General features: G+C 40.9%; 1 protein-coding gene across 1 annotated transcript in view; it reads right to left on the bottom strand.

The window, feature by feature from the left end:
* Nucleotides 1–11,875: 11,875 nt before the first annotated feature.
* The window catches only part of LOC124711377 (serine proteinase stubble-like), a 368,137-nt gene continuing 354,828 nt past the window's right edge, over nt 11,876–25,184 (bottom strand). Inside the window, exons 11-12 of the mRNA XM_047241429.1 lie at nt 21,426–21,582; nt 11,876–12,111 (exon numbers count right to left, since the gene is read on the bottom strand). Of these exons, the coding sequence (XP_047097385.1) occupies nt 11,912–12,111; nt 21,426–21,582 (357 nt within the window). The 3' untranslated portion in view covers nt 11,876–11,911. The remainder of the gene's footprint in view (nt 12,112–21,425; nt 21,583–25,184) is intronic.

The following is a 25,184-nucleotide window of genomic DNA, read 5'->3' as shown; positions in this document are numbered from 1 at the left end:
TTTCAATGCATGACACAATGTGGTTGAGATTACAGCTCATGAAACAAATGTGTGAACATCCTCCTCACATAGTCAATCTACTACACACATACTTTGCACTTGACACCATGATGGTGAAAATGAGCCATGTACATCACATACACTTAAATATCTCATGAAAATGCCTTCTCCATATTGTAGATCCCACACTTGCTTCATTATTCACTTTGCACCATTAAAAAAACTAACTGACAGTTCAAGAAAACAGTAACAATGTGATGACTACTACATTGCTGTAGGGCCCATTCAGTTTTTTTTAATTTTCGTATTGACCAATTACGATCATGTAACAAACTCAGTTCCTCTTTTTTCCTTGTTATTTTCTCCTTCTCCAGTACTCCTTCATCTTCTCCCCATGTTATTTTTTCCCTTTTTCTGCCCATGTTGTTTCTGATTTATTACTTCTAATGCATTGAAAGCCTTCTACAGTTCATATTTTACTTTTAAAAATATTTCTGGCTGGTATTTGATGTTGTTTCTTTCTAGAACTCTGCCATCGTGGGTCCTAAAGGTTCCAAGCTTGCCTATCACAAGCCAGGATAAAGAAGGAGTGAAAGAGGACTAACATCTCTTTAAAAAACCCCAGTTCAGCTGGCCTGGCTGATAGTACCACATAAGGGTCCCTTGTCAGGGATATGAGGAAGATCTCAATGGTAGAGAAGATGGAGAAGATGGGCTTCGGTTTGGTGAAACTGACAAAGGCTAAAGTGGACAGAGGGCATGATGGTTCCACATGTTGGTGGTGGTAACCTGACAGTGTCTGTTCCATGTGTAAATGGTGGCTGAATCAGTAATATTCCAGGCTAACAGCCTGGTCTTATTTTAGGAATTCAAAGATAATCCTAGATTCCCTACTCTCCACAATTCACATCTTCAAACTGCCTGTGCATTATTATTATCATTATTATTGTTATTCTGATTATTAATGGCAGTGGTACTTCCTTTTAGTTAAGATCTGAGGGTCAAGCAGTTAAGTGATTAACACACATTATGTCAAGTACAGTGCACACATTTCTATTTCGTTCATTTCAAGTGGGGGTGCAGGGTGCGGATGAAGCAAGTGCTTCTATGGAGATGAGTGGTGCAAAGGAAACATGTTTTCTAACAACTGCCTACCATCAATTGAGATAGTTAACTTTGCTTTCTGAGAAGGAGCTATAGGTATCTCTTGTGATGCACTGAAAATTACTTCATCACTCTATTAAAAATGGGTATCAGAAACAAGCATTACCAATTATCTCATTGCCTCATTAGTTTGTGGTTCCATAAAACTTCTAAAAACTAAAGCTCATTCATCTTTAGTTATTTTAAAAATGGAAGTGTTCAAAGAAAATTCTTTTTCATTATAAAGTTTAGTTAGGCACTAATTTTGGTGATGGTGGGAGGAAAGGGGGGGGGGGAGTAAATTGTTGATATCTGACTACACTCAGGGGTAATGGTTTCAGAAAGGTTGGGTGGGAACCACTGGCTTTGAGAAAGCTTCACTATGACAGCTTTGACATCTCGATTTCACTGGTCAAATTACTACTAACATCATCCAGCGTGAAAGCAAACTGATCATGACAGCTGATGCACTCTAGCATATATAATCTATTTATGAAACAATTGACTTTGAAGCTCTCACAGTGAAGCAACAATTGGACAGTGAACTACATGACAATCGTCAAGTTTGCAACTCCACCGCATTGTGCTGCCACTGTCAGCTGTCCAGCTATATTGTGATATTGCCAATAACAGACCATGGCCATTGATGGTTGGCAAGTTCCAACAACAGGCAATTGCCTCACTGCACAACATGTTGCTCCCAGGGGTTAAAACCACAACAAACATGATGAAGCGAGCATTCATCTGGCCACATGTGGACAGGAATTGTAAGAAATTTGCACAACGAATGCCTGTTAAATGCCATAAAATTAGCAGACATATGTTATCACTGGGAAGCTTCATCCCTCTGAATCTATGATCTGAACATGTCTGCATGGATCTCATAGGACCTGTCTTATCAGTGGAAGGATGCACTTGCTGTCTCACAGCTGTAGACAATTGTACATGGTGGCCTGATGTATTCCCAGTAACTGATATAACCACTGAATCTGACATGACTACTTTCTTTCATGGGTGGATTGCCCATTTTGGTGTATCCCTGTGGATCACAATTGACCCAGGGAGACAGTTTGAATCTTATCTCTTCAAAGTGCCCTCTGTCTCTTACTTGGCGTGAAGCAAATCAGGACTGCAGCATCCCATCCAGTGGCAAATGGTTTAGTTGAGCATGACTTGCCATAAATCAAATGCATCTCAGTCATTTTGCAGTACATATAATTAACCATGTTACTCCCAATGCTCCTACCATGTGAATGGTGATGGTCTCTGTGTGCTCCACTTTTATTTGTATAGCAATCTTTTTTCACAATTTTGACACTCAATATGCACTACATTTTGATAACATGACAATACAAGTTCATGTGACAAGAAACATGGTGTTTCATTGCTTAGTCAGTGAACATATTTAGACCTCTATCCAGTGCCAGATACATACGAGTGGTGCGCAGGGCACTCCCCCCCCCCCCTCCCCCTCTCCTTTCAATACAAGCAAATGAGCATAAATGCTTTTAATGATCGTGATTCTGTTATGCAAGTGTTGTCTGTTTGTCCTAGATCTGACTATCCTACTTTACATTTGCTGTACAAAATATTTGCTTGTCTACCTGCATTTATTGCTACAGTAGACAGAAGTTTTTCAACATTGCAGTGTACAAAGACATGGCTGCGGTCAACAATGAAGGAGGCTCAACTTAATGGCTAAGCTCAGTTGAACACTCACCCTGACATTGATTGTCCTATTGACAATGTAATTGACCAATTTGCCAGGAAGAATAGGCACACAGAATTCATCATTTAAGGAAGAGAACCACAATTGTAACTTTTTTATATTGTAAGATGGCATTGTCTTGTATATGTGTATAATCAGTTTCAATAAAACTTTCTTAAACTTTGCATGTGACTTGATTATTTTTTATTATGGTAAAAGTAAAGGTAGCTCAAGATATCTTTAGTGCCCCCTCATTGAGGTTTTTCTGTATCTACCACTGCCTCTATCCAAGGAAGAACAAAAACATCATGATGAGGGAAATGATCAAGATAAGTATTTTACAGTTTTACATTCTCCTACTGTTGTGAAATAATATACTAGAATAATTGTATATAATTAATAGATCTTTACAATGTTGTATTAACTTGTTGATGGGAAGGTATGTCAAGCCCATCACTGCTGATGCAAGACACAGCACTGAAGTGGTGTGTATGACCAATTGTATACAGAATCAGTGCAGTAAGATGGGTCGGTGTGGAGACATGGCAGAATGAAAGAAATGATATGCTCATGACCTCACTGTGGATGAAGTTTCCTGATTTCCTGGTATATCAGTGTGGACAGTGCAACATGTCACTGTGGAAGGAACTGCATGCAATGGAAATTTGGAGCTGAGCATCTCACAAAATGCATTTGCTCACAGTAATGCAATGAGCTGCGCATCTTTGATAGGCAAGGCAACACAGACAGCTGACAGTAGCTGACTGTTAGCAGGTAGAGTAGTCCAACAGGACACGATTTTTCTCTTTTCAAATGCTACAAAGCATCTTGCGCCCACTGTCCAATGAAGCATTTAATCCATAGTGTGTGGAGAGTGTAGTTCAGGTCAGAGGTGGTTCTATAATATTTTGTTGGTGCTTTTTGAACCATGACTTGGTCATTCGGCTTACTGTGAACATGAACCAGGATGTTTGTTTCAACATCCTTGGTGACCAAATGCTGTCCTTCTTTCTACATCTTCATGTTAAGTATGCTGCAGACATTCCCACCTTGCAAGAGGGCAACAGCCATGTTAATGCATACTTTCCTGGGACACTTAAACCCTATACTGCATCTTGACTGACCCACTAAATCAACCAGTCTTAATCTACAGAAAATTAGTGTGACTCTTTGGAAAAGCAGGTTAAACAACCATCAACATCCCCATAATTCAGTAATTCCCCAGACTACAGGACCTAATCAGCAATGGAAAAGTGACTTCAGATATAGCCTGCCTGAAGATACTTATGGACCTTTTCCTCACCACACTGAGGCCATTTTGAAGACTACAGGTGATAGTACATAATATTAATAAGATATCTTTTGAGAGGATTGTAGCCTAGTCATTACCTGTACATGTATGCCCTTGGTAGCTGTGCCTTCTTCGAAGTGGTCTGAAAATTTGGTGGTGGAGAGAACATATTGCTAATAATGTGATAATTTCTAGTTGAAACACATTGCCTGCACATAAATGTGAAAAAACTTCTGTTTGTGGCCAGATTGAGTCTTATCTATTTAAATTATGCACTGATAAATAAACAGCAACATACTACAATCAGTTGATGTTCCTATAATGGAACTGTTCTCATGTAGTAATGTACTACTGAAGTGACACAAAAGTTCAAGTGTGGTCAGATTGAGTCTTATCTATTTAAATAATACACCAATAAATAAATAGCAACATACTACAATCACTTGATGTTCCTATAATGGAACTGTTCTCATGTAGTAATCTACTATTGAAGTGACACTAAAGTTCATGTGTGGCAAATATATATACAGGGTGTAACAGGTATAAGCATAGATATTTCTGAGGACTGTGTACTGAATAACATTACACCAGTATTTACCTCATTTACTGACTAATAATTATAGCCATCACAAGTTTCATATTTTCAGGTTGGTTAGACATACATGTGCCAAGAACAAGCCGTTAATGCTTATTTTCCTGTGGGCAGAAGGTCAGGTGTTGAAGTGTGAATGCAAGAATGCAGACCTGACAGGCATTCACCACTTAGTTTTGGAGCATAACTCTGCAGAAAACATCAGGTCGTAAAGCTTGTCAGAAGATGCAGAGAAAAAGCAACCAACACACCGATGTATGTACATATTAAGGTACCACATATAAAAATATCTGCACTTAAACCCATTACACACTGTTTAATTAACACAGTCACTGAATAAAACTCTAAATTACTTAATCTGTCGTATCAGTACAAAAACAGTGTGCACAGTGATAATCATTTGGAAAAAAACACAGATCACAGTCTGATACTACTATTACAAATAAACGTTATTGGAATCTGACACCATCCACAGTAATAATTACACCTTCACTGTACAATTAATCATTTAAACAATCAATAAATCATATAGCAAATTAATGGACATAAAATTTAGATAAAACATGATAAATTTTCTGGCTTGTAATTTATTCTATGCTGTCTGCAGTACAGTTCCCCAAATCAGAGGACATAGGGGTTGCACCTTTCAAGTTCACCACAGACTGACTTCAGACAACTGCCAACAAGCTTTTTTTGTAAGTTTACTATTATTAAAAGTAAATTTACCTATTGTTGTTTACTAGATTTTCACAAATTACAATTAAAGATTTATATTTCTGAGTAACTGAATTGTGGAGAGACATTTGTTTAAAAAGGGATTTTATGCATGATAATAATTTCTATTGAATTGTGCTGGTTAGTGTGCCTAAATATGAGGTTCTATGTCAGCAATAGTTGTGCCTATGACAAAAGAAGACCAAGACACACCCCCAGACTATGTGCCGATAATGCCCCCTGAGCAGGCTGCTGCCACCGACTGAGCTGTCTCAATCGCTCTGCCTCAGTACCCCACTAAATCACATCAGGACACAGTTTGCATTGCACCTCAATACATCGCACTGTGCTCTGGACTTCCACAGTGCTAGTTGTTGCCTTGCACCTTAGCTAGCTGTGAGCAATTGGTTCCTATAATGGAACTGTTCTCATGTAGTAATCTACTATTGAAGTGACACTAAAGTTCATGTGTGGCAAATATATATACAGGGTGTAACAGGTATAAGCATAGATATTTTTGAGGACTGTGTACTGAATAACATTACACCAGTATTGGTTCGTGTAATAAAGTGTATTTTAACCATGTGTGCATTTTGTGTTTTAGTGGGAGGAAACTGGCCACCTACCTATCATATGACCCTCTCCTCATCCAGCCAGGACCCACAAAAAATTACAGGAGGACTGTGCCACAACAACGTGTGTGATGAACCAGGCTACTACTGTGTTTGTAGATTTCCTTTCCTTAATCCATGCTGTATTTCATAAAGATTATTTTGCTTTAAATTTTATATTTGTTTCTACAATATTTGATAGGGTGGATGTAAGCACTTTAGATCTATAGTTTCCAGGACCTCCCTTTATACTTTTTCAGACATGTTGGGAATAGGCCCTTTTCCATTCCCAAGTTTGCTGGGAGTATAAATCTTTTAAATCTTCTGTGATGATCCATTACTTACTATCTACCTGTGGACCTTTAGACAGGCTATGTATATGTGATTAAAGCCCACGTCACCTGGGACGGTGCTCCCATGCATAGAGGTGGAGCGGAAAGGAAGCACGGGGGGATGAGAACTACGCATGCACGGCAGCAGAGAGCAGCCAAACAAAGCCCACATTGCTGAACTGCATTGCTGCAGATAACAGTCAGGCTCATTTGCCTATGGTAAATTGGATAATATGTTCAAATATATGAGGGGAATAATAAATTTTAAAACCAATTTCGATCGATTGTCATGAGAAAAATATTAATTTGTGTCCACTGCTGCACAGATTTACTCTGCGTTCTGTCTGGAGGCAAGAACAGCTGACACAGCTTTGTGAAGATGTGAAGTACAATTTTTTCAAAATAACATTGAAACTGATTGCAATAATTAACATTTATTGCAATTTGAACTGCATTATAAGTAAAAATTTAATACACATCAAAATTAACTTCAAGCACAAACCGAAATCGTTATATTTGCTTGACAACTGCTTCTGCTCAATAGAATTTAAAAAAATGTGTAATGTGTGTGTGTATATGTGTGTGTGTGTGTGTGTGTGTATGTGTGTGTGTGTGTGTGTGTGTTTAATGACAGTTAAGTGTAATCACTAATGTAAAAAAGAATTAGTGGTAGAAAAGACTAAAAAGACTATCATAAAAATGGTCAGTAAATTGTCATATTTTTGTTTGTTAATGGGCATTATGAGTGAAAACTAACATGTTTGATATTACAGTGAGAGACCGCATTTATAATGCATTGACAAGCAAACAATTAACTGTCACCTGCGAATAACTCCTGAGAATCTGTCCGCTAACATCGAAAACAACTGATATCTCGACAAGTAATAGTTACTGTCATTTTAGGGCCTTATCCAGATCGTGCCTTGAAAATGTCAGAGGTTTACAACATGATGGGAGATGCTTAACTTCTCCTTGGGCAAAATGTTGAACATTATAGTCTCCAGAATTATAAGGATACAAAGTCCTAATCAAAAAGGCTAGGAAGTTCTCATTATTATGCATGCAGCTGATATGTTGACTAACACATTTTTTAAACCATGAGTCTTTAAAACTAAGAAATATTATTTCTTTGTTCCAAAGTCTACATCATAATACCATCTTCACTTCTATTTGAGTCTGTTTGCAAACAATCCGATTTTAAATTTACAATGATAGGTTCACGGCTTATATCCATCATCACTTCCCTGTCAAATTCTTCTTTCTGAAGCTTTTCAGCATGCCACACAGTCTGTGCGCATGATACAGGTGGGATGTTATCTGTTGCCTCATTGTCTATTGCCTCATGCACAACCGATTCACTGTATGTTATCTTGAATGTTTTGTTTTCTTTTGCTCCTGCATAGCCTTAAAACCCTTTGCCCAAATTAATTCCATGGGGTTACAATGACAGTGACACATATGTAAATGCAAATGATCCCAATCATGTGCAAGGAAGTCAAGTTTGTACTTTCCGTCATGCGACTTGTAAAGTATAAATTAATGAGCTGCAGGAGATTGGTACGAGTCTGGTTTATATAGTGCTTAATATTTTTATTTTTAAGCCGGTTAAAAATATCTGCTTTTCTGGGGTTTGTACTTGATTTTTTCTCCATAAGAGTTGAATTATAACTGGCAATGACTGACTTCAAAGCAAGGTATGACAAGAATTGTGAATCACGCCATAAAATGACAGTGTTCATTGCCGAATGATAAACATTGATGATTTTCTTGCATGTAAATACAAGTTTATTCTCAGAAATAAAATCAGAAGAAGCATCAGCATGCAGAATAATTATCTGAGAGCCAATCCCTATGAAAACTTTAAAACCGCCAGTACCATCGCTCATTTTCCAGCAGATCTTCTTGGAATGATTCTAATTGACCCAGGTTTCATCAAGTTAATACACTGTTGAACTACCTCCTTCTCTTGTATCATGAATTTTTATATGGGATATAGTTTATGCTACACCTAGGTCACTTCTTTGAACTAAAAACTCTTTTCTTAACATATCTGGAACCAACGTCTTTTAAGATTCTTGACCTTCATGAAGTGCTTACCATTGAAGCCTGCATAACTGTAACATGTTTTTGTTATGTCGGGCATTCATAATTCACATGGAGCACTTTAAAAGATTGTTGTTAAAGCTATCCATTTGTGTTACAGGTTCCTCGCAATTTCGATACTTTCAAAGCGACATGAAACCAACTGCTCCAACGGTTCCTACATCTCTGACACTTTCCTTTACAATTCCCTTGCCAACACTACATGATTCTAGAGTCCGTTCTTGAATTTACAATATCAACAGTAGGAGACCTGCTTTTAAATTCTCATTTGAAAAAGTTATAAATGCGGTAAATAATCTGCCTCGCCTGCTTGTGAAGCACTTCACATTTATTGCCGTCACCTGACTTTTTTTTTTAGTTATACTTAAACATTTATGCGGTAAATAATCTGCTATATTGCCGCAAGAAAAAATTAAACAAAAAAATTGATAGTTGAATGAATAATTCAGTTGTCATAAAGTGCGGGAACAGTGTTGCATGTAGGAGCGAAATTCTCACTCTCCAGCTGTAACTCTCTGCTAGCCGCTTAGAAAGAGAATGAATATTATTGGCCACCAGTGGCTAGTGGAGGGGGATGTGCAGAATGGTTGAAAACTGGGCTGCCTTCTTACATGACACGAACAATTGTTAAGGTTGAAATGAAAGTTTTCCATGAATGCCATATGTCTCCAGCTACATATGTTATGTTCATTCTTTTGCTACTGCCATTATGTCCATTTTAAGTTGTTAACTCTTTCACCTGTGCTTAAAAATGTGTAATTAATGTTTAATATGTAATTAATACTAATAAATATTTTTGTGGAATAAACAGATAGTGTGTAGCTTAGATGTGTCCAATCTTACTTTTATTGGTGCATGGTGTGAGTACAAATAATTGGTACTGCTGTAGTATATTACAATTAGGAACATTATGAGCTCTCACAGAGATCTCAGGGCATCTGTTTCTAACTGATGTGTCACTCCTGATGAGGTGTGCTAGACTAAGTTAAACCATATGAAGTCATTTTCAAAATGTACAGCCAACCCTGGATAGGAAGTGGGACACAGTACAAGCCTCAGGGTATATAAAAGCCTGTCTGATTTTATAGTAGGATGTAGAGAGATTCTTAGTGTAAGGCATAGAAACTTGTCACATACTGAATTAGAGTACATGGTATTATTTTAATATACTGCACAATTAATTAATACTTTGTACCACTACAGATCATGTTGATTAAAACCAATTCATTTCTGATGTTTCCTTCATGAAACTGCAATTTTTACATATGGCTGTGTGTGATATTACTGTACAGAGGAATGACAGAAGAATCAGTTGACAATTACACTGCTTTATATGCCAACAATCTGAGAACATAACAGTGGCATGTTAGAAGACCTGTCTTTGGAAATGTCCCTCAGTTGCTGTTGTGTCTATACTGAAGCCTTAAAGGTGAGTGCTACACAAGAGAACAGTCACTCACTATATTCAGCTATCATCACTGACTACAGTTTCTGCCTAGCTGGATTTTTCAAGTAGAGACATCTAAAACCACCTCCTGCAAACAAGACATTTGAGGCTGAAAATAAATATCAAATAAAGAAACCATTTTGCAAAGTTGCAGATGTTGAGAGCCAGTTGTATGATACAAGAAAATCACAATTTAAATACAATCTTGATCTTTATTTCAGCTGAAAAGGATCTGGTTCGTGTTTTATGTAAATTTTTCCCCCTCACTAAAACTCCTCTCAAATACATGACAGCCTGTTTTAATGCATCATAGGGAAGTGTACATGTCTTTTATTTTTCAGTTAATAAAAATGCAATATAATTTTCACTGGCCATTTTTATTTGTTAATATTTTATCTTTCTTTCCTTCTTTGAGAACTGACTCCCCACCCCACCACCACCAACGCTACCAGTAGTGTGTAGAACATTTGGAAGATACCAGTTTTTTGGAGTGGATGAGAACTGCTGACTGGACACTTCACATGTGCCTCCATAGTGTCAGCATCTGCTCACACTCAGCGTGGTATGTGACTGTCTGGACTGGACTGATTTGGCAGCTCTCTTTATAAACAATTAATTTTGGCTTGCACTAGCCCTGTGCACAGTTCCTGAACTTTAAATGTTCCTTTCATTAATCTTGGATCTTACATGGCACTGCATAAAGTCAATCTTGCAGTTGCTGCCTGAATCCATGTACTCTTGATGACATATGATGTGTGAAAAGTTACATATAGTACTGCTATATGTATTAAATTGGAAACATTTATTTGCGTACATAGATTGTCTGTTCTGATACACTATCAAATCAGTCTAAATAAGTGTCCGTCCCTGGTAGCTGAGTGGTCAGCATGACAGAATGCCAATCCTAAGGGCCCGGGTTCGATTCCTGGCTGGGTCGGAGATTTTCTACACTCACGGACTGGGTGTTGTGTTGTCCTAATCATCATCATTTCATCCTCATCGACATGCAAGTCACTGAAGTGGCGTCAAATCGAAAGACTTGCACCCAGCGAACGGTCTACCCAACGGGAGGCCCTAGTCACACGACATTTACATTTGTAGTCTATATAAGTGTCACCAGCCTCACAAGGACCTGTGAGACAGAGTTAAACATCTCATTACTTTCACATTAATAATCAGTGTTCTGCAGTGATCAACTACTTACAGAAACATTCTGAGATCCTAGCCACTCAACTGGAATGTGTACACCACTTAGGATACCCACTTCAACTCCATCTGTCCCCTAACAACTTTTACTGATAATCTCCATATAACAAAGCATAAACACAGTTCAATGTCAGCAAAGGAAAAAGTTTCACAAAAACATGACACTCAAATTTCCACAAAAACAAACAGAATTTATTTGCTTCAATTAGACCTCCACAGATCTGTTTCTTTAAATGAAACAATGCTATTCAGCTACCTCCCAGAACAGGTACATTCACTTAATGGCAAAAATCATCTATAAACAGGAAAATTCCTTAGTTGAAATCCACAGAGGTTCAGGAAAACACACTTTCAGTTCTGTAGACTTTTTGTACAGGAAAAATAACTTAGTTGACCAGTCAGGATCTCCAGCTACTGAAATACAGTTTAGAAGACCATCTGCCCCCAGATGGCACATTTACATGTGATACTCCAAGCTGTCTGTTATCCATATGGACTGTCTGTTTCTGGTATGTTGGACTTAATTGTATGATAGTGAAAAGGAGCCCTCTTAAATGTGTGAAATGTTTGAAGGAACACATAGTATTTACCACAAATGCTGTCTCCACTTTACAGATCCCACCACTGATTATCATCTGCGATGATCATCAATGCAACTGGTTGTTTTAATGAAGAATTTATTAGAGTTTGTTCACGGGCTGAGATTTTTGGACTGAAAACAGGTCCAGTTACATATCAAACAATGGAAGTGAATTTTTTATTTCTTATTTTATGTATTTCCGGATCCAATCCAGGTACTTGGCTACATCAGTGAACACAACATAGTGACTTGTATCACACACTCTATCTTCCTTGCTGACACTTATGCTTACAATCCCACGGAGCTGCCAGATTCGTGCACCATCACGAGTTGTCATAGGGAACACCATGCCCCCACCACTGTCTCCATTGCATACACTAGTTCCTGCAAAAACATAGATTAGAAAGCAGTTCAATTTTCATCAAAGACAAGAAATTTTTACTTCACTGTATACAATAATTTTTGAAATGACTGAAAATGAGGCATCAACACCAGAGTAGACACAATATGTCAGTTGGTTTAATTGATCTGACAAATCAGTGCCTGTGACTTGGAGGAAATAGTGTGAAGTATGCGTATAGGTGAGGGAAAGGTTGTGTCATATATCAAGGGTGATAGATTTAGTATGTATGAAGGCTAATACAGACAAGGGAATATCAGAGTAGGGGCAAGGGAGAGCAGCTAATTTTTTAATCAGTCAGTGACTCATGGCATATATTTAGATAGTAACATCCAGCTACAAAATTGGTCATAAGGAAACTACCTCCAATTACAGACCTGTTTCACTTCTTCCAGCCTTTTGTAAAATACATGAGAAAGTGGGCTATGATCATTTAACTGAGCAGGACTTGTTAGCTGCCTATCAGTTTGGTTTTCAAAAACAATTCTCCACAGAAAAAGTGACATGAAACCTAACAAATGAAGTGCTAACAGAACTAAAGAGCAAAAATTATTCTGTTTTGTATATTGTGTGACATTGCCAAAGCCTGTTATTGTGTGGATAACAAAATTCAACTTGTAAATTAAGGTGCTGTGGCATTAATATCATCTCTTTTGAGTGGATGGAACCTTATTCCACAACAGAAAGCAGGGGGTCTCATTGACATATCATGTGACATATGTGAAACTAAACTCAAGGCGGGGAAACATAACATGTGAGGTATTACATGGATCTGCATAGGGAACATCCCTATTCTTCACTGACACAAATGATCTTCCAGTAACTTTAAAAGGCGGTTCAAAAACTATAATGTTTGCTGATGGCACAAGACACAAGCATACTAATTGAGCCTCCAAACTCAGCCATAGAAAATATAGCTCACATTATAGTTGAGCAGACCAACAAGTGGTTTACAGCTGTGTCTTTATGCTAACATAAGGAGAAGAAAGGAAAGGATGAGTCCAAACAAAGCAGCAACTCCATGTACAAAGACCTGGCTGTAATCACAAAAGATAATGTTATGGATCTGGTGGAATCATGATGGTGTGTTTTACTAGGAACTGTTACCCTGATGGGTAACCATCAGTGCTGGCTGAGATGTCTTCAGGATGCAATCCAAGAACACAAGAACAACAACCAGAAAGACTGCATGAAGTGATGATAATCCCTGATAAAGCCCACCTGCATGCTGTTAGACTCACAAAAACACTGTATATGATTTGGATTAGGGAGTTGTACCATATACACCTTATTCACCTGATCTTGCACCCTCAGATTATCACCTTTTCCACTATCTGTCAAACAACCTTCAAGGAGCTTCCTTTCCTGATGAAAATGTGCTCCAAACATGGCTCAATGAGTTCGTCACCTCAAATACACCTGTGTTCTACAGTTGTGGAATGGAAAAGTTGCCCAAGTGTTGGGAGAATGTTGTAAAAACTGCAGGAGAATATATTATTGATGACTAAAGCCTCTGTTATGTGTATCTGTTGTGTTTATTAAACTTATAGAAAAATGCTGCAAACTTATGCACCAACTCAGTAATATGTACAAATTTCATACAAACTATATTCTCGCAGTTAGGTATATTTTTGATAGTAGGAACCTGTTATGAAATAAAAACATTATTGTGTTTTATGGTTAGGAAACAGGATTTTAATAGTTTTGAGTTTTATTTTGCTCTAGGCCAGACACTTGGCACGCTCTTTTCTGCAGAACTAAGTAGGTCAAACTAACATTGCAATTTATCTAAAAACAACGACGATGTGGCTTACCAAACGAAAGTGCTGGCAGGTCGATAGACGCACAAACAAACACAAACATACACACAAAATTCAAGCTTTCGCAACCAACGGTTGCTTCATCAGGAAAGAGGGAAGGAGAGGGAAAGAGGAAAGGATGTGGGTTTTAAGGGAGAGGGTAAGGAGTCATTCAAATCCTGGGAGCGGAAAGACTTACCTTAGGGGGAAAAAAGGACAGGTATACACTCACTCACACACCCATATCCAACCACACATACACAGACACAAGCAGACATTTGTAAAGGCAAAGAGTTTCGGCAGAGATGTCAGTCGAGCAGAAGTACAGAGGAAAAGATGTTGTTGAAAGACAGGTGAGGTATGAGCGGCGGCAACTTAAAATTAGCAGAGGTTGAGGCCTGGCGGATAACGAGAAGAGAGGATATACTGAAGGGCAAGTTCCCATCCCCGGAGTTCTGACAGGTTGGCGTTAGTAGGAAGTATCCAGATAACACGGACGTTGTAACACTGTGCCAAGATGTGCTGGCCGAGCACCAAGGCATGTTTAGCCACCGGGTGATCCTCATTACCAACAAACACTGTCTGCCTGTGTCCATTCATGTGAATGGACAGCCTGTTGCTGGTCATTTCCACATAGAAAGCTTCACACTGTAGGCAGGTCAGTTGGTAAATCACGTGGGTGCTTTCACACATGGCTCTGCCTTTGATTGTGCACACCTTCCGGGTTACAGGACTGGAGTAGATGGTGGTGGGAGGGTGCATGGGACAGGTTTTACACTGGGGGGCGGTTACAAGGGTAGGAGCCAGAGGGTAGGGAAGGTGGTTTGGGGATTTCAGAGGGATGAACTAAGAGGTTACGAAGGTTAGGTGGACGGCGGAAAGACACTTTGGATCTCATTTCAGGGTAGGATTTGAGGAAGTCATATCCCTGCTGGAGAGCCACATTCAGAATCTGATCCAGTCCTGGAAAGTATCCTGTCACAAGTGGGGCACTTTTGTGGTTGTTCTGGGGGAGGTTCTGGGCTTGAGGGGATGAGGAAGTGGCTCTGGTTATTTGCTTCTGTACCAGGTCGGGAGGGTAGTTGTGGGATGCGAAAGCTGTTTTCAGATTGTTGGTGTAATGGTTCAGGGATTCCGGACTGGAGCAGATTCGTTTGCCATGAAGACCTAGGCTGTAGGGAAGGGATCGTTTGATGTGGAATGGGTGGCAGCTGTCATAATGGAGGTACTGTTGCTTGTTGGTGGGTTTGATGTGGACGGACGTGTGAAGCTGGCCATTGGACAGATGGAGGTCAACGTCAAGGAAAGTGGCATGGGATTTGGAGTAGGACCAGGTGAATCTGATGGAACCAAAGGAGTTGAGGTTTGAGAGGAAATTCTGGAGTTCTTCATTGTGAGTCCAGATCATGAGGATGTCATCAATAAATCCATACCAAACTTTGGGTTGGCAGGCCTGGATAACCAAGAAGGCTTCCTCTAAGTGACCCATGAATAGGTTGGCATACGAGGGGGCCATCCTGGTACCCATGGCTGTTCCCTTTAATTGTTGGTATGTCTGGCCTTCAAAAGTGAAGAAATTGTGGGTCAGGATGAAGCTGGCTAAGGTAATGAGGAATGAGGTTTTAGGTAGGGTGGCAGGTGATCGGTGTGAAAGGAAGTGCTCCATCGCAGTGAGGCCCTGGACGTGCGAAATATCTGTGTATAAGGAAGTGGCATCAGTGGTTACAAGGATGGTTTCCGGGGGTAACAGATTGGGTAAGAATTACAGGTGTTCGAGAAAGTGGTTGGTGTCTTTGATGAAGGATGGGAGACTGCATGTAATGGGTTGAAGGTGTTGATCTACATAGGCAGATATACGTTCTGTGGGGGCTTGGTAACCAGCTACAATGGGGCGGCTGGGATGATTGGATTTATGAATTTTAGGAAGAAGGTAGAAGGTAGGGGTGCGGGGTGTTGGGGGGGTCAAGAGGTTGATAGAGTCAGGTGAAAGGTTTTGTAGGGGGCCTAAGGTTCTGAGGATTCCTTGAAGCTCCGCCTGGACATCAGGAATGGGATTACCTTGGCAGACTTTGTATGTGGTGTTGTCTGAAAGCTGACGCAGTCCCTCAGCCACATACTCCCGACGATCAAGTACCACGGTCGTGGAACCCTTGTCCACCAGAAGAATGACGATGGATCGGTCAGTCTTCAGATCACGGATGGTGATGTTGGGAGTAGGATTAAGGCTTTTTAAGAAGGATTGAGAGACAAGGCTGGAAGTCAGAAATTCCTGGAAGGTTTGGAGAGGGTGATTTTGAGGGAGAGGAGATGGGTCCTGCTGTGACGGAGGACGGAACTGTTCCAGGCTGGGTTCAATTTGGATAGTGTCTTGGGGATTTGGATCATTAGGAGTAGGATTAGGATTAGGATCATTTTTCTTCGTGGCAAAGTGATATTTCCAGCAGAGAGTACGAGTGTAGGACAGTAAATCTTTGCTCTTTGGCTTTCCAGCAGGGATACGACTTCCTCAAATCCTGCCCTGAAATGAGATCCATCCTTCATGAAATCCTCCCCACTCCACCAAGAGTGTCTTTCCGCAGTCCACCTAACCTTCATAACCTCTTAGTTCATCGCTATGAAATCCCCAAACGACCTTCCCTACCCTCTGGCTCCTACCCTTGTAACCGCCCCCCAGTGTAAAACCTGTCCCATGCACCCTCCCACCACCACCTACTCCAGTCCTGTAACCCAGAAGGTGTACACAATCAAAGGCAGAGCCACATGTGAAAGCACCCATGCGATTTACCAACTGACCTGCCTACACTGTGAAGCTTTCTACGTGGGAATGACCAGCAAAAAACTGTCCATTCGCATGAATGGACACAGGCATACAGTGTTTGTTGGTAATGAGGATCACCCTGTGGCTAAACATGCCTTGGTGCATGGCCAGCACATCTTAACACAGTGTTACACTGTCCGGGTTATCTGGATACTTCCCACTAACACCAACCTGTCAGAACTCCGGAGATGGGAACTTGCCCTTCAGTATATCCTCTCTTCTCGTTATCTGCCAAGCCTCAACCTCCACTAATTTCAAGTTGCCTCCACTCATATCTCACCTGTCTTTCAAGAACATCTTTGCCTCTGTACTTCTGCCTCGACTGACATCTCTGCCGAAACTCTTTGCCTTTACAAATGTCTGCTTGTGTATGTGTATGTGCGGTTGGATATGGGTGTGTGTGCCAGTGTATACCTGTCCTTTTTTCCCCGTAAGGTAAGTCTTTCCACTCTCAGGATTGGAAAGACTCCTCACCCTCTCCCTTAAAACCCACATCCTTTCGTCTTTCCCTCTCCTTCCCTCTTTCCTGATGAAGCAACCGTTGGTTGCGAAAGCTTGAATTTTGTGTGTATGTTTGTGTTTGTTTGTGTGTCTATCGACCTGCCAGCGCTTTTGTTCGGTAAGTCACCTCATCTTTGTTTTTATATATAATTTTTCCCACGTGGAATGTTTCCTTCCATTATATTGATATCATTAATTTGAATCCAACAATTACGTTTGTTATTGTCACTGTTGCATTTCGAAATCTTTTCTGCCATCTTATTTTCTCTCTCTGTTTTTGCCACTAGTTTCATTTTGTATTCACCTTCTCCTTTTTACCGTAATCTACTATACAATTTTATCCCGCCTATATATACTCAATAATACGTAACCCACTTCCAAACCATAACAAAAAAAAAATATTTTTTTTTCCACTTTCAACACTACCGCTGCTATAAAATCCACCGTTTCTAGTTCACAAACAGTTCCTTTCACCTATTAAACAACCATTTCGGCTGGTTCTAATAACTTTCGCTTTATTTCCATTTCTGTTTTTCCCACATCACTGATCATTTTTAGCCGCTTCCCACAGGTTTTAACGTCATTATTTCTTCGTCAGACAATTGTTAGCGTCATTTTCATAATCTGCCACCACGAAACCACTCCTTTTAATACATTTACACGCAGTTTTTTCGAAATTTTCCTGAATTTCTCCACCCTTTAACGTGTTTTGGCGGCAACACAACCACCTAACCATTGTGCACATCGTTGTCTACCAACCCAAGTTCATCACAGGATCAAAATAGTCCAGATTTAACCAACACTTTCTCGCCTTTTTTCACACCAGATCTCCAATTGCTTTCTAGTTCACCTTCTCTCTCCCCATATATTTTTATTTTCATTTTCATTTCAGCCTCATGTTACACTTTCCACCTTCTAATACCATGTCACCCTCACAACACCCCCACAACAACCCTATTAAGTTTTATTTACATTCCCTCCGCAAACATGCCTTCGCCCTAGCCAGTTTACGCTCCCATATTTTATTTTCTCAGGCTTGTCTGACATTTGGCATTACCCCCAAAGGCCTCACACTTAAAGTTCCCATCTCTGGCTGCAACCCTTCTTTCCATCAGTCCCTATACCAATTTCAAACTGAACAATCCATTGCCCTCACCCACCTAATCCTTCACCTACACATCAACTCAGCCAATGAACACACCCGTCAACTCCTATCCTTAATAAAAGTCCTCAGTCTTTCCTCTCCCACATCCACACCGGCTGTTCAGAGCATCCTCCTACAGGCCAACCGCAAATTAGAACAGCATGCCACCCTCCACCTCAAAAAACTTTCCAATCTCCTGGTTTCCCACCTCCAGAAAGGCAACTCACTCATCCTTCACAACCTTTCCAGCAAACCTCAACCTCCTCTCATTGCACACAGACCCAGTCTCTCCCATCTACTCAATCTCCCACTTCCAGCTCCACTCCCCCCAAAACCTCAAAATTCCAATCAACACAATCTGGAACCACAACACCCTAATTCAGTAGTTAACCTTTCCTCCAAACCTCTCTCCCAATCCAAAACCTCTGTCCTATTCAAAGGCCTCACCTTCAGCCCCACTTCCAGATTCAACCAAACAGCACTTGTCAAAGATTTTCTATCCTACACTCGTACTCTCTGCTGGAAATATCACTTTGCCACGAAGAAAAATGATCCTAATCCTAATCCTACTCCTAATGATCCAAATCCCCAAGACACTATCCAAATTGAACCCTGCCTGGAACAGTTCCATCCTCCATCACAGCGGGACCCATCTCCTCTTCCTCAAAATCACCCTCTCCAAACCTTCCAGGAATTTCAGACTTCCAGCCTTGCCTCTCAATCCTTCTTAAAAAGGCTTAATCCTACTCCCAACATCACCACTGCTGAAGCCCAGGCTATCCGTGATCTGAAGGCTGACTGATCCATTGTCATTCTTCCGGTGGACAAGGGTTCCACGACCGTGATACTTGATCCCGGCAGTATGTGGCTGAGGGACTGTGTCAGCTTTCAGACAGCACCACATACATAGTTTGCCAAGGTAATCCCATTCCTGATGTGCAGGCGGAGCTTCAAGGAATCCTCAGAACCTTAGGCCCCCTACAAAACCTTTCACCTGACTCTATCAACCTCCTGACCCCACCAACACCCCGCACCCCTACCTTCTACCTTCTTCCTAAAATTCACAAACCCAATCATCCCGGCCGCCCCATTGTAGCTGGTTACCAAGCCCCCACAGAATGTATCTCTGCCTACGTAGATAAACACCTTCAACTCATTACATGCAGTCTCCCATCCTTCATCAACCACCAACCACTTTCTAGAACGCCTGTAATCCTTACCCAATCTGTTACCCCCGGAAACCATCCTTGTAACCATTGATGCCACTCCCTTACACACAAATATTCCACACGTCCAGGTCCTCACTGCGATGGAGCACTTCCTTTCACGCCAATCACCAGCCACCCTACCTAAAACATCTTTCCTCATTACCTTAGCCAGCTTCATCCTGACCCACAATTTCTTCACTTTTGAAGGCCAGACATACCAAAAATTAAAGGGAACAGCCATGGGTACCAGGATGGCCCCCTCATATGCCAACCTATTCATGGGTCGCTTAGAGGAAGCCTTCTTGGTTATCCAGGCCTGCCAACCCAAAGTTTGGTACGGATTTACTGATGACATCTTCATGATCTGGACTCACAATGAAGAAGAACTCCAGAATTTCCTCTCAAACCTCAACTCCTTTGGTTCCATCAGATTCACCTGGTCCTACTCCAAATCCCATGCCAATTTCCTTGACGTTGACCTGCATCTGTCCAATGGCCAGCTTCACACGTCCGTCCACATCAAACCCACCAACAAGCAACAGTACCTCCATTATGACAGCTGCCACCCATTCCACATCAAACGATCCCTTCCCTACAGCCTAGGTCTTCGTGGCAAACGAATCTGCTCCAGTCTGGAATCCCTGAACCATTACACCAACAATCTGAAAACAGCTTTCGCATCCCACAACTACCCTCCCGACCTGGTACAGAAGCAAATAACCAGAGCCACTTCCTCATCCCCTCAAGCCCAGAACCTCCCACAGAAGAACCACAAAAGTGCCCCACTTGTGACAGGATACTTTCCGGGACTAGATCAGACTCTGAATGTGGCTCTCCAGCAGGGATATGACTTCCTCAAATCCTGCCCTGAAATGAGATCCATCCTTCATGAAATCCTCCCCACTCCACCAAGAGTGTCTTTCCGCCGTCCACCTAACCTTCGTAACCTCTTAGTTCATCCCTATGAAATCCCCAAACCACCTTCCCTACCCTCTGGCTCCTACCCTTGTAACCGCCCCCTAGTGTAAAACCTGTCCCATGCACCCTCCCACCACCACCTACTCCAGTCCTGTAACCCGGTAGGTGTACACAATCAAAGGCAGAGCCATGTGTGAAAGCACCCACGTGATTTACCATCTGACTTGGCTACACTGTGAAGCTTTCTATGTGGGAATGACCAGCAACAAACCGTCCATTCGCCTGAATGGACACAGGCAGACAGTGTTTGTTGGTAATGAGGATCACCCTGTGGCTAAACATGCCTTGGTGCATGGCCAGCACATCTTGGCACAGTGTTACACTGTCTGGGTTGTCTGGCACTTCCCACTAACACCAACCTGTCAGAACTCCGGAGATGGGAACTTGCCCTTCAGTATATCCTCTCTTCTTGTTATCCGCCAGGTCTCAACCTCCGCTAATTTCAAGTTGCCGCCACTCATACCTGACCTGTCTTTCAACAACATTATCTTTGTTTTTAGATATATTTTTCCCACGTGGAATGTTTCCCTCTATTATATCCATAACATTGCAATTTGCTAGACATACTATTCAGAATTGAATACTGTATAGTATTCAAGTATAAATAGTACTGGCAAGTAATATGTTGTTGTTAGTGACTTGAAAAAATGCAGTATGTTCACTGATTTTGCATCCAGTGTCAACAAAGCTTCGAAGTCATATATTCCTTCAGTTCTCCCTCCCTTAGTGTTTGTTCCATTGCCATGTCAACACACACCAGAGCTCTCAGTCCTCAACAGTAAGGACTCATCATATGAATTGTGCATCACCTACTGAGATATTAAAAAAAAAAAAAAAAACATTGTCTTACCATTACGGAAACCTGCACAGTATGTCCTGTTGGAGGTGAAGTGAGAGAAAAATTGTGGGTGGCTCCAGAGGCAGGTCTGCTGTGACACAACTGGCATCTTGGCCATCATGAGGTCCTCTGTTACTCGACCATTTTCATCGAAGCCCCATCCAACAACCTGGAAAGTAATTTTCAACATTTGCTGCTAGATGTTTTATAATAACTCCAAATCACATGAGAAAGGTGAAGACACATTACTGTTATTTATAGACAATCATATCACTGGGAAAATTCAATTGAGAAAACTATTAAACTACAAGGAGATAGAATGGGTGGCCAGTACTTTGTTTCAGAAGTTTGTAGTGTGGGCGATATGAAAATTTGAAAGTAGAAAACACTAATGGTGACTTTTGGAATTTGTTGTGTGTGCCTTCCACAGGGAAGAAAGAGGAATAGATCGGAAAGGTGGGGCAAGTCACTCAGATCATGGGCTGAGAGAGGCACACTGGTAAAATTTGAAATTTTCCTGGCGAATCGACTGTTCAAAAAGATTTCTGGCTTGCAGCCGGTCGTCATAAACTTAATTGCATGATATTTCAGCTGGACAACTGCCAGCCATCTTCAGGTGAGCCGATCGAGGCTCACCTGAAGATGGCTGGCAGTTGTCCAGCGGAAATATCATGCAATGCAGTTTATGACGACCGGCAGCAAGCCCGAAATCTTTTTGAAGAGGGGCACACCTGTTATGTGAACAAGGGCAGATGAAGATGAAGAAGAATGTGTTAGAGAGTAGAAGGTCCAATGTTGTTGACTGGTAAGCACTGTTCCAGCTTCAGTTCAGAGAGGACAGAAAGGGTTGCCTGACAAGTAAAGCTAAGTTATAAAGGAATAGAAGTGTGAAGCAGCATGAATAACACAACTAAGTCAACAGAAGAGAAGAAGGGGACAATATGAAAAAAAGTGTGTGTGTGTGTGTGTGTGTGTGTGTGAGAGAGAGAGAGAGAGAGAGAGAGAGAGAGAGAGAGAGAGAGAGAGAGAAGTCACACAGTGAATATGTGTTAGTTGATAAACAACAGAAGTGGTTTCATATGTTGCTCTGTCTGTCATGTTGTAAGTGGGCTAGAGTAACTGGCAGTCAGAAAGCAAATGGGGTAGGTTTTGTAGGGGGGGGGGGGGGGGGGCAGGTAGGATGACAACAGGGGTAGGAATCTTGAGGTAGGAGTAATGGTTTGGAAATGCCAAGTGGTTGGAAGGGATGTTGCAGGGGTTATAAGGGATATGGAAGTTGCAGCGGGTGCTGCTGGAAGGATATCAGCAAGAGAAGATCTCATTTCAAACAATGACTTAAGAAAGTCATGGCCTCGATGGAGTAATGTATTGAGGCATTTGAAGTACAGTTCATATGGGTGACAAGAGGTGTACTTCTGAGATTTTTTTTCTTTTTGATGTGTGAGCTATATTTATTTCGGGGTTGGAGGAGGAACTGTGGGAGATTTATTGGGGACAAGGTTCGTGCGATAGTTGTGTGAGGGGAAAGCGTGAGAGAAGTTTTTCTTGTAGGTGTTAGCAGATCTGGCATTAGGCAGATTTGTTTACCAGGGGTGCAAAGGGTGTTGAGAACAGAGTATTCCACATCAAGATCCAAAAGCAAGGAATAGTATTTTTTACTTTTAAGTGTTTCTATCAACAGCATGAGGAATTTTACCTCCTGAAAGTGAATAATGACCAGCCATTGTATCTGCTTGTTATTCAGTTCATTCAAGTCAATTCAATATTTTTATTCATCCATTAAATGACATGCATTGTATGGATGTTGTCACTTCACAGCTAGTGCTAGCAACAATAAAATTTAGACAATGGAAACTCCACGTAGGAATATCAACACTGTAGGAAAAGACAGAGTGCTACTTACTGTAAAGAAGACATGTTAAGTTGCAGACAGGCAAAATTAAAAGATGCTTACATAAAGCTTTTGGCCACAGCCTTCATCAGTGCAAGAGAGACACACACCATTCATACACACAAGCAAGCACCCCCTGTGCAAACATGACCGCCAACTCTAGCATCTCGAGCCAGAATGCAACTATCATGTGCGATGTGAGCAGTAATCTAATCTGGAGGAGGCGGGGAAGGGGAAGCAATGGAAGTGGAAGGCTGGAGAGACAGATGAGTGCTGTCTGGTGGAGTGTGCAGGGACTAGAATGCCAACAAGTACAGCATCAGGAGATTACAGAGCAGGGAGGTGGGGAAAAAAGGAGCATAAAAAGAGAGGCGTGGGAAAAGACAGGTGAATGCATTGGCAGAGGGCGGCAAATAAACAGAGTGGGAGATGAAGATGGGCGGGGATGATAGGACAGAGAGGGAACTATCAGAGGAAATAATCTGGTGCACCAGATGCGGCATCAGCAATTCACTCAGTCACAAAGTCTGTGTCTGTATCTCTTTCCTGTCATCTCCTCCCCATTCTCATCACCCAACCTGTTTATTTGCTGTCCTCAGCTAACACATCTGCCTGCCTTTCCTCATCCTCTCCGTTTTTGCTCTTCTTTTCCCCACCTCTCTGCCCCACAACCTCCAGATGGCAGTCCAGTTCCTGCACACTCCACCAGGCAGCAGTTGTCTCTCACCCCACCTATGTGCTACTATCTCTTCCCCTTCCCCACCTCCTTGCATCCTTGCATCACACATGATAGTTGCACTTTGTCCTGAGATGCTGCAATTGGCAGTCATGGGCACATGTGGTGTGCTTGCTTGTATGTATGAATGGTGTGTGCCTCTCTTTTACTGATGAAGGCTGTGGCCAAAAGCTTTATGTAAATGTATTTTAACTGTGCCCATCTGCAACTTAATGTGTCTTTTTTACAGTAAGTAGCAATCCACCTTTTCCTTCATCATTACTATAACATTTCGTATGTTTAAGTTGTTTACAATCTTATGTAGAAATACAATCATGTTACATCAGTATATATAATAATTTTACTTTTTCAGATGCAGATACTCTTCAATGTAATAAGTGCTGTGCATTATTAAAAAAAATGTTTTAGCTATACTTTGAATTTAATAAAATTCTGTAATTTACTTTATTGCAGCAGGCAATTTACTAAAAATTATTTTTGGTTGATAATGTACACATCTTTGACAAAGGTTTTTTTGTTGTTGGTATCTTTGTGATAGTCATCTCTGTTTTTGTTTTGTAATTATGAACCTGACAGTTCAACACTGAAAATTCCTGGTGAATTTTGAGAAAGCACACACATTCACAAATGTATAAGCCAGGAAATGTCATTATTTTAAATTCCTTAAATGCATCCCTGCATGACTCTCTGCAGCCAACTCCTTCACTTATTCTGACAGTTTTTTTTTTTTTAGTTTTAAAGTTTGTTTTGCCATACCTGCGTTTCCCCAGATCATCACACCATATCTAAACAAGTGATGCATATAAGTATAATAGGCACACAACAATGATTCTATGCTGCAGCAGTCCTGAAGCATTCCCAGCAAAGAACAGCATTTACTTAGTTTTTTATTCAAAATTCTAGCTGCTTCTCCCATCTCAAGTGCTCATCCACTCATAGTTCTAGAAATTTTGTGGATGGAGCTTGTGCAATAAAATAGTTACCCAATGCAGCTTTTGTGCTGCTTCTAGCTTTACTTCTAATATTACTGAATGTCATCAATATCATTTTTGTCCTTATTTATGACCAACACATTATCTCTAAACCATTTTCCTGCTTCATTTATTGTCTTAGAGACATTCTGCAGTAGGTCATCCTCCATGCA

This window comes from Schistocerca piceifrons, chromosome 8 (genome assembly GCF_021461385.2).
Source record: "Schistocerca piceifrons isolate TAMUIC-IGC-003096 chromosome 8, iqSchPice1.1, whole genome shotgun sequence".
NCBI lineage: Eukaryota > Metazoa > Arthropoda > Insecta > Orthoptera > Acrididae > Schistocerca > Schistocerca piceifrons.
The sequence above is the reverse complement of the archived record's forward strand: the minus strand, read 5'-3'. Positions and strand labels throughout refer to the sequence as shown.